The sequence below is a fragment of the Echinops telfairi genome, unplaced genomic scaffold (assembly GCF_000313985.2).
Source record: "Echinops telfairi isolate 266 unplaced genomic scaffold, ASM31398v2 ScPeMD7_7458;HRSCAF=8496, whole genome shotgun sequence".
NCBI classification, from domain to species: domain Eukaryota; kingdom Metazoa; phylum Chordata; class Mammalia; order Afrosoricida; family Tenrecidae; genus Echinops; species Echinops telfairi.
Genome location: NW_022111358.1, coordinates 914,218 through 925,461, shown reverse-complemented (window position 1 = coordinate 925,461; position 11,244 = coordinate 914,218). Strand labels below are relative to the sequence as shown.

General features: G+C 42.6%; 1 protein-coding gene across 2 annotated transcripts in view; it reads right to left on the bottom strand.

The window, feature by feature from the left end:
- The window catches only part of METTL16 (methyltransferase 16, N6-methyladenosine), an 84,138-nt gene extending 73,707 nt beyond the window's left edge, over nt 1–10,431 (bottom strand). The window contains exons 1-2 of one of the 2 annotated variants that reach the window (XM_004706871.2): nt 10,347–10,431; nt 6,181–6,308 (exon numbers count right to left, since the gene is read on the bottom strand). In XM_004706871.2, the coding sequence (XP_004706928.1) occupies nt 6,181–6,308 (128 nt within the window). In that variant the 5' untranslated portion in view covers nt 10,347–10,431. Of the gene's footprint in view, nt 1–6,180; nt 6,309–9,002; nt 9,051–10,346 lie in introns of those variants that run through there. The other variant, XM_045299665.1, reaches the window with a different exon arrangement.
- Nucleotides 10,432–11,244: the final 813 nt, after the last annotated feature.

Below are 11,244 nucleotides of genomic sequence, written 5' to 3'. Positions count from 1 at the left end.
AATCTATAAATTATGAAGGGCTCATGAGGGAGGGGGGAGGGAAGGGAAAAATGAGGACCTGATGGCAGGGGCTTAAGTGGAGAGCAAATGTTTTGAGAATGACGAGGGCAATGACTGTACAAATGTGGTTTACACAATTGATGTATGTATGGTGATAAGAGTCATATGAGCCCCTAATAAAACGATCTTTAAAATAAATAAAAAAATAAAAAGTAAAACAAAAAATACCATATGACCCTAGCAATCCCTCTACTGGGTATAATCTAAAGAAACAAGTCAAAATATAAAGAGATATATGCATACCCATGTCCATCACAGAGCTACTCACAATAATCAAAAGCTGGAACCAAGTTAAATGCCCCTCAGTGGAAGAATGGAGAAACAAACTACGGTGCAGACATATAAGTAAAGACTAGGCAGCGTGACAGAATAATACTGAAGTCTGCGAATTACCTCAAAATATGAGTATACCTGGAAGATATTTACTGACTGAAATTAGTCCATCACAAAAAGACAAATACTATACGATACCCCTAGTGGAAAACTGATGTGCACTGCACACCTTCACCAAATGAACAAAAAGCTGAAAATAAAACAAAATCAATTATTCTACCAGAACTCTATGGAGCACCCCTAAGGTCACGGAGTGTTGGAACTGACTCAATAGCACACAATACCTACTCATTCTTCACAACATAACCAAGATAGCATTTCCCTTTCAAATTACCCTCAAATTCCCAAAGTTGGGATCAGGTCTCCTATCCATGCAATTCCACTGGATGAAATTACCAGTCCACATATTTATTTACTTCTCTCACTAGTAGTGTAGAAGCTCCAAACATGGCAGAGACTACGTCTGTCTTGGCCGCAGTCTGAATCTACCAGCTACTCCATGAGACAAAGATATGGCAGTCTGTTCCATAAGATCACAGCCTTACAAACCCAACAGAATAGTTCTCTTCTGTCCTTAAAGAGTCACTATGAGTGAACATTAATTCAATGGCAAAAGGTGGTGTTTGTATGGTTTCCTAGAACCTATCATAAAGTGGTGGTTCAATAGTTACTTTTTAAATAATTAAGTACAATGGTGTTAAATAAGTAAAGGAAATTTAAAAATAATAAAACCATAATAAGCACCCACCTATATACCAAGGAACAAAATTTAAGCAAAATGATAGGCATTTTATAAACAAAGAGAAATGCGTGATCATCAAAGGAAGGTGCCAAAGTAAGTTCTTTAGAGTAAGCAAAGAAAATATTAAAACCCCCTTTAAAATATATTTTAAATTTTACTTTTGATGTTTTTCTCATATGCTTAATGAAATATTATAATATAGTATAAGCATTCATTTATGAATGGGACTGAGCTCAACCTTTTTTACTGACGGTGGTATATAATTTAAAAACTTTAGGGACCACAGTCCTAGGGTACTTGATTTTAATCTTTGTATAGTGGGTAGTAGTAGAGAATGGAATGAAAGTTAAGAATTATTTCCTAGAAGATGTATTTGTATGAACACACACATTAATTGTTAAATGTGATTTAAGGTTTTTTAAGATTTCAGGTTAAGAATTCCTGTTGCTGGACATACAGGCTACAACATGTGGTCTCTATTCATCAGGAGCAATAGAGGAAGAATTGTCAACAGGAGGAAATGGCATCATTGCTAATTACCCCCATGAACAGTTGTGCCATGAGACCAGGCAGAAGATCTGGATGGTACCTGGCATCATTACAGAACTTTTTTTCCCAGTAGTTTTACTGGCACATAATTCACATTATCATATAATTCAATAGCTCCCCAATTCTACCTTACAAATCCGGCTAGACCGGAGGATGTACACTGGTACAGATAGGAACAGGAAACACAGGGAATCCAGGGCGGATGAACCCCTCAGGACCAGTGGTGAGAGTGGCAATACCGGGAGGGTGGAGGCAATGTAGGGTAGAAATGGGGAACAGATTACAAGGATCTACATTTAACCTCCCCCCTGGGGGACGTACAGTGGAGAAGTGGGTGAAGGGAGATGTCGGACAGGGCAAGACATGACAAAATAATAATTTATAAATTATCAAGGGTTCATGGGGGAGGGAGGAGCAAGGAGGGATAGGGAAAAATGAGGAGCTGATACCAAGTAGAAAGCAAATGTTTTGAGAATGATGATGGCAACATATGTACAAATGTGCTTGACACAATGGATGGATGTATGGATTGTGATAAGAGTTGCCTGTGCCCCAATCATAAAAAAAAAAAATCATAACCACAATCAGTTTTAGAACATTTTCTTCTTTCTTGTATTCATTGTTATTAGCTCCCCATTTCCCCCCAACCTCCCCTTGCCATACCCGCAAGAAACCATGAATCTACTTACCATATATACTTGAGTATAAGCCGACCTGAATAAAAATGTGCTGAAAAACTCAGCTTACACACGAGTATATACAGTACTGTCGCTACACATTTATGCATCCTGAATTCCATATACAGAAAGACATAACTCCCAACATTTTTAGCTAACAAGAGTAACAAAGCAAAGCAGAGAAAAACCTCAATTGAAAGGTAGAAACTTTTTTTTTTAATCTAGAACAAATTCAAAACGGTCACAAGAGATTTTAAATGACAAGGTTTTAAATTTTAACCTGACTGCACATGTGATAATACAACCTTCCAATGCATTCCGCCTGACAGCAAGGCTACTAACATCTCTGGTCTATGGCTAAAGGAAATTCACTGGAGGCATAGTCCACATGCATATCTATTATTGAACATCTTGATCTAAGATTCAATAGCATAATCCTGATCAAAAATTGGGAACATATGAACCAGGAATTCAAATTCTTGTGAAAGCCATAGTTTCTGGACAAATCTCTGAAACTAAAGCCCTTTAACTCAAAAGAATCTATAAATCTTCTTTAAATAAAAAACAGAGTTTAATGAATACAAAATGTTTGCCTTGAACATTGTGCTCTTTTAAGATATATATGGGATTAATATAACAAAAGCAACTAGGAATCTTAAGGGGATAGTGAGTTAGTGTTAAGGAAGAATAATTCAGAAAAAGGGTGAGAATGTTACATATATTAAAGAATGCAATCAATGTCATTAATCGTACAATGTACTGAATTTAAAAATTGCTGAGTTGATGTATGTTACGCAGTATATATTTTCAATAACAAAAAGAAAATAATTTTGTTAAGTCCTGTCCTTGGACTTCCATTCCTAAAGTCATAGAGACAAGATAAAAATGCACTGCCATCAAGTCAATTCTGACAGGGCGGAGTACACCTGCCCCTTTGCATTTCCGAGGCTATAAATCTTTATGGGCGGTGGCACTAGGCTGAGGGAATACGGTTGTTGTCATCATTGATAATTTTATATGTTCCCATGAGCTATCAATAAAACTCTTGGTCCCTTGTGAAAAAAAAAAAATCTTTATGGGCACAGAGAGCCTCATCTTTCTCCCAGAGCGGCCAGTTGGCTGAAATGCTGACCTTTGGGTCAGCAAACTGCCTCAGCCCTGTGATCCCATTCCTTGCCTTCCTCCTCCTCTTCAATCCCTTTTCCTCCTTTCCATAGTTAAATCACCACCCCTCTCCCTAGGCAGTCTTAGAGTTTCCAATCCCCCTATAACTCCCATGGGATTAGGAATGTAGTTAGGGGTGGTTCCTTCTCACAAATTTAATACAAAACTTTAGTGATTCTCCTCCCACTGTCATGTCTGCCACTTCCTAAAGCACACAGTATTCTACTGAGTTTTAGAAACCAAGCTTTTATATTTAAATTTAGCAGTATCTTAGTAATGATCAGTAGTATTATCATCTGTAAGATCACAGTTTGATGCCCTGGTTATGTCTCTACTTCACATCAACATAAAAACAACCTTTATCAAAATATCCACTTTACACTCTTACCTACCACCAAGATTTAGAGCACTCAGAGCACAATCATAAGGTCTCTGCAGCTGCTGTGAGATCTCTGGCAAGTAAGTGACAATTTGGATATCAAGAGATTCCCATCCCGTCCCCTCCTCCGCCTAAAGCCAGAAAAGAAAAGCATTTGGTCCAATTCCATCATTTCCTAGATTTAAAATCTGAGACCCAGAGGTAAGTGATTTGCCCAAGGCCAAAGAGGGTGTTTAATGAAATGTCTGGGATTAGCATTCAGGTCTTCTGCCAGTCCAGCCTACTATGTCCCCTCAGATTAAACTAGAATGACAGCATCAAGAATCGGTCATCTCAGCTTGGCCCCATGGAACAGTGCATGAAAAGAGAGAGCTACAGGGCTGGCCTCACCCAGAGCCAAACTGACCTCCTCCCTGGAAATGGGTGTGGCAGAGAGCAGCGGCAGAGCCTACAGGTTGGGGAGGAGCCAGCATGCCACACCCACACGGCGGCAGGCCAAGAGGGAGGAAAAGAGAGAGCTGGACTGGACCCCAGGCTGGCACACCAGGCACAAAGGATGACGCCCTTGCGGGGGGCTAATGGAGCACAGAGGGGGGTGGGCAACTGACCACAGCATGTGTCATGCTGTTCCCTTACTGGAGCAGACTTCGACAGAGGCCATTTCTGCAGTCTGAACCCCCCAACGTGGAACAAACCAAGAAGGGAGCATACCAGATCAACAGCTGGAGCAGGGCAGAGCTAAGAAGCCCCTAAGGGAGCACTCCAGGTGGGGAGGGGCAGCTCCTGGACAGCCATGAAGGCCAGCGAACAGACCCAGGGTTTTTGTATATTTTGTTTCAATTTCTTCTCTTTTTAAAAAATTTGTATTTTTTCTTATTTACTATTATCATTTTTTTTAAATCAGTTTGGGCTATGTCATAGTCGGTGTTTCTACCTATATAGGACAGGCACGGGAGGCATGCCTAAGGAGAGAGCAGTGGGACCAATGGTCCCCAGGAGACCTGGGAGGTGAGGGCAGTGGGGGAGGGGAGCGGTGAGCAGGCTGCGTAACGGACAGGGGAACAACTGGGGTGTTGGAATCAATGATAAGGAGGAGATAGGGATCCAAGAGGGGGTGTCAGAGCAAAAGCAAACTATATGAGAGGCGGTACTAAGAGGTGGAAATAAGGGGAACGTGACAGTGGGGCAGGAGGAAGGCAAAGGAAACAGAGGAAGGACCTAGGAAGCAAAGCAGTGGATAGAGGTAGAAACACAGCAGTGTACATGTGTAAACACCTTGATCCACAAAAATAGAGGTCCTGGCCCATGTACATACAGTTATACGGCACTACACTAAGGTAGAGGATGGACTTCAGCCCTCTGCTCATACCCTCCCTCAATACAAGAACACTTGGTTCTAACCAATCGGCAGTCTGAGATGTTCACCCTCCCAACACAATCGCTGAATATAAAACGGGTACATAACCAAATGTGAAGACGACGACGGATGGTGCCCAGCTATTAAAAGATACAGCATCTGGAGTCTTAAAGGCTTGAAGTTACACAAGCCGCCATTCAGCAGTGAAGCAAGTCTACATGGAAGAAGCACACCACCGGTGTGACCATGAGGAGTCATAGGGACTGGGTAACAGGCATCAGCAGACACATAGCAAACAAAAACATATTGTTGAGAACGAGGGGGGCTGGAGCAGAGATCTAAAGCCCAGCTGAAGACAGTGGAACAATCTCCCCACAGAGAGGCCACAGGGAAGGGATGAATCACCAGGGCGCAGTAAAGCATCAGTGAAACACACTATATTCCTCTGGCTCCCCAGTGCCGCTTCTCAATTCAGACTAGACCAGAACATGTACACAGGTATAGATAAGAGATGGGAGCTCACGACACACAGAATCCAGCAACAGGAGTGGGAATAGTGATACCAGAAATGTAGGGGGAAGAGGGGGAAAGGAAGAGAGAAAAGGGGAACCAATCGCAATAATCGACACATAACCATACACCCTTCTACAGGGAGAAGAACAACAGAAAACATGGGGGAAGGGAGACAGTGTGAGAAATTAAAATAATAACAATGTACAATCTATGAGGAGGGGGGGAAGGTGGAGGGAAAGGAGCTGATACCAAGGGCTCAATATAAACTAAATGTCTAGAAAAGAATGAAGGCAACATAAATACAAACATGCCTGATTCAATGTATGAATTGTGGTAAGCGTTGTATAATAAATAATTGTAATAAATTGATTAAAAAAACAAAAAGAACTGGTGATCTGTAACCTACCTCACTCTTCCATTCAGGTTTATCTGGACATGCTGCTTAAAATCTGGGTATTTGGATGCCAGATAGGCGAAATCAGGAGGTTTGTCCTTGTATCTATTTCTTGCATGCATTGATTTACTCAGAGCCATCTTTGAAAAAAAAAGGAAAAAATAGCATATTTAGTCAAAAAACATTACTGGGGTAAAGTTGTGGATGTCAAGTCAACGAATCTTTGCAAATGAAGTAAGAAAGGAGAAATTAAATATATACAATATAAAATGAGTCATTATTTCTTAAACCAAGAGAAAACTCCTGTAAGAACATCAAAGTAACAGAATGAAGTATAATCAACAGCCAAGAATATTATAGGTTGAGGTCAGTTTTTACTGACCTCGCAAGAACTGAATATTTAATAGTATACCATAATCACTAAGGTTTGAAAAAAAGTATCTTCTATTCTAACTTACTTTATAATTTCAGTCTTATCATTCCTAGGTAGCTAAAATCAAATGAACATACAACTAGTTTTGCTCTCTCGCATCCTCACTTCTGAGATGACAAGGGAAAGGCATCACAACAGTCATGCCAAGAAAGCCCCGTGACCATGTACAGCCTGCTCACAGCACACACTGCGCCCACTATGTGCCCAAAGACAAGGTCATTAAGTGCTTAATAAGAAACACAGTGGAGGCCAAGGCCATCAGAGACATTTCTTTAGTGTCTTCCCAAGCTACCTGATTATGAGTTGTGCCATTCAGAACTAGGTGGTTAAGAACTGGTCACATGAAGCCCCGATTTAGACCTGCAGATGCTGCCCCACAACCTCCTCCAAATCCTATGTAAAAATTAGAAGCTGAAGAAAAACAAACCTTAAAGGAAATAAAATGGAAATTGTTCTTAAAAAAAGAAGGCTAATTTTTCTTTCTTCCACATTCCAAAAAGGAAAAACATTAACATAGTTATTGGGGGGGAAAAAACAAAAACTGCTAAACCAAACTCATTGTCATAGAAAAAAAAAACCAAAACGCTAAACCAAACCAAACCAGACCAAATCCACTGTCATCGAGTCAATTCTGGTTCACAGTCGTCACCTCATACTGGGTTTCCAAGACTGGCTATTGAAGGAGACAGCCTCATTTTCCTCCACACAGCAGCTGGTGAGTTTGAGCCACTGACCTTACAGTTAGCAGCCCAAAGCCTAAATCAAGAAGCAAGTCATTTTTAGAATATTGTAATATATATCTTTGGGTGGTAAATAATTTTTATTTATATCTTTATATATTTTCCAATTGTTTCATAATGCACATAGTATTACATAAACCAGAAACCTAGAAGACAGCCAAGAAATTGCCAGTTCTTTGGATTTTTTCTGTGAAATAACTTTCAAATCTATGTATGCCCATCTCTACCAATAGCATCTTAGTAAAAGCTTGAGGAATGTCGTGATGGCATAGAAGTTAAAGTGGTCAACTGCCAACCAAAAGGTCGGTGGTTCAAACCCACCAAAGATTCTAAGGGAGAAAGAGGGGTCAGTCTGCTTCCATAAAGATTTACAGCCTTGGAAAAACCCTATGGAGCAGTTCTAATCTGTTCCTATAGGATCATGATATCATTATCAAAACCTAGAAAACTACAGCAGTTTCTTAACGGTCTCCCTGCAGCCACTCGCTCTCTTCATTCCAATCAGAGTGATCCCTTCTAAACACAAACTTCACTATGTTCTCTTCCCACACCCACTGTCTCAAAACCTTATTCTTGGAATAAACACAGAAATCATGAATCCGGGTGCATACAAAACTCTGAATGGTCTGGTCTTGCCTTCAGTTTAAACCACGTGGTTCCTCCCACTTCCTTTTCGGGCCACATCTCTCCACTCTTGCTAGTCCTTCCTTCCTCCCTCTCGTCACCTGTTGAATTCCAGTCACAGACCCAGCATCTCTTCTTCGAGAAGGCACTTCTTCCCTAGAACGTCCGAGCCCTGTATTACAAATGTCTCGCACCAACAAGACCCTTTTCCTTTTGCAGTCTCCGTTAGAGACATAATTTTACATAGTCAAAAATCTGCCAATTTTTTTTTACTTTTTTGGATAGCTTCCTATACTCTAAATATAACTGATTACATAAAATAAAAAACCTTCACCCTAGCCCTTTCCTGAGATCCAGATCCACCTACCAGAATTCTCTACTTAATGACTCAACAGTAGTTGAAGCCTAACATGTCTAAAACAAAAATAATTCCACCCACCCCATCTTCTAATCACCCCCATCTAACTGAATGGTACTGCCGTCTTTCTAAGCACACAAACCAGAAATCTTTAGCACCATCTTCCCTCTACCGCACTCCCATTCCAAACATACTACCATGTCCAGGACATTCTATACCTAATTTTTTCTTGACCCTGTCTACTTTTTACCATTCACAATTCACCTCTTTAATCAATATCACTATCATCTTTCTTAAATTACTGTAATAGCAACCTAAGATTCTGAACATACATGAAATTAAATTACAAGACTGAAAATTACAAGGAACTTTTTGTCCCAGGATCGTGTCCATATAAAACTCTACAAGCAACTCATCACTTTGCATAGTCCTTCTGAGATCCTTAAGCAGATCGCTTTGAGCAGTACTGAGCCTGGAAAAGAATAAATTAATAAGCCCTTGGTTATGTATTGATTTATTTTTCCCCAGAGCCCTGTAGGTATCTTAATCAGTCCCTTCAGTTTCAAGTTCTTCTTCTTTGAAGCTCTAACCAAGTTAGCACACCCCTCCTCCTGGGACTTTACGCTACAGCTGGTTAGAGTAATTCTAATCCGGCTCTCTGGTTCCATGGATGTCTTACCAGTATCTTTAAAAGCCATGGCAGTGACAAGGCTTCCTGACCAACTTGTCTCTCAGCAAGAAAGAACGGCAGTGAGCCAGGAGCAGGAGCAAGCAAACACCTGCAATGACAACATCTTTCTCAAAGAACTCATCTAATGTCTTTTCCATTCTCTAGAATACTCCTTAAAAGCAAGAATGATGAGACTTAGCCTCACATACTTTGAACATGTTATCAGGCGAAACCAGTTCTTGGAGAAGGACATCATGTCATGCATGGTCAAGCTGCGGGTCATCCAAGATCCACAACAAGACAGATCAACACAATCATCCAATGACCAATGTGAAGCAGTATTTCATTCTGTTGTACTCAATGACCACTACCTAACAACACAATTTATTTAGTAGCCGAGCTCCTGGTACAATTCTGGTTCTGGACGTTTGCACTTGCTGGTCTCTATGCACAGATGCTAGTGCCTGAAAAATACACACAAGAAAGGCTACCTGCCTTCTTCGAGTCTTCTGGTCAATCAATAATCACTTTCTCTGTGAGGCCTTGGGAGAGACCCTCATCTCCCTTCCCAGCTTTAGTTTTCTACCTATGACTTAACCCATCTGACATTCTACATATCTTACTTTTTTTAACTGTCCATCTCTGTAAGTTTAATCACGGAAAAGGTTCCAGCCTGTCCTGTCTTGTTCCTGGGGTCTGCCAAAGTAGGTACTCTTGGACACTGGCTTAATGTCACTGTTCAGGCCACTGAAACACATCTTACTCGGGGCTCAAAACCGCTCAGCTTTGGGCTGCAGTCTTTTATTCCAGGTTATGCGAGTCCAGAAAGCCCAAGTACTGGACCCTTGGCGCTGATACTTCCAGTTTCTCTGATCTTTCTCGTATCCATGCTTCGGTCCCCCTGGTTCTTTCAGACCCCTTGACCCTCTGCATCTACCATATTCCTTAGCACATACACCTTCTGCACATATCGTTCGCCCATCCGTTTCCATTCAGCGCCTTCCCTCGTAAATACTACCCTTTCCTCCCCCGGGCTCGCCCTTGCATTCACTCCTTAGTTTGTCTTCCCGCCTCCTTTTCCGATCTCCCAAAACCTCGTCAACCTGGGTTGGTTTTCCCATTTCAATCCTAGTCCCTCTTCCAGGCGCCAACTCCTCCCACTCACCCACACCCACAGCTCCGCTTCGCGCACACACCTCCCCCGCCCCGCCATACGGTTCCCCATCTGCAGACACCCCCACCACCCCCGGCCCGCGCCCCAAGTCCGCCCCTCCCGGACGAGGAGGGACGCGGGGGATCCACACGTTACGCACACTCGTGACCCGCGTGACCGGGAGATGTGCAGTGACCCACCTCGGAGGCCGACGTTCTGGCCAGACCCACTCCGGCATGGGCCTCGGCAACTCCGCAGCCTTAAGCCACGCGCCACGCGCAGCTCCCAGAAACGCGGACGCGACGCTCCCAGCGCGCCGCCATCTTGCCCCGCCCTCCAGCCTCGTGATTGGACGAGCTGCTATCGCGCTACCTGTAGGTCGAGCCGGAAGCGAGGAGACACTGTCGCGAGACTTGGGGTGTGCGGTTCCCTCTGACCGCTGGAAGGGGCGCGGTGGCAAGCCTTGTCTTCGTTGTCTCGCCGAGGATGGGTGGGGCCATAGGCCTGAGAGTCATCTGGGGAACTCAGGGAAGGACTGAAGAGCAGAAATATTGAGTCAGTTGTTCCATTACAGCCGGGTGACATCGAGTCTACGTTCTTTCTGTGTCATCACTTGCTTCTTGAGCTGGAAGATCTGTGAATGCATGTCATTTCTCTTTTCAACTTGGCTGGACTCATTTGTACCTTCTGTTAAGTATCGCGAGCATTCGTCTCTCTGTCTTACAGTTTAAGAGAGAAAGATTAATGGCTTTCATGGGCATAGCCCTAATAACAGAGCTGAGCACAATCTGCGCTCTGGACCTCCACCCAGTGTCTCTTTTCATTATAAAGCTTGCCTCCTGGCAATTAAGGTGAACGCTTCTGGCAAACTATTGCCATAAAATGGAAAGACAGCAGGGAGTAGGGGATGGAAACCTTCAGCCTTATGCAGGATGAGTGTACCAGTAGTCTCCCACGGACAGCTGAGAGTGTTTTCAAGGTTGTGTAACAAACCGGCCCAAAATGGGTAGCTTAAAGCAACCAGTTCATTTGCTCACAGTTCTGCTATCTGGGCTGAGTGTTGCCTGGCTATTCTTCTGCTGGTCTTTCTGATGGTCA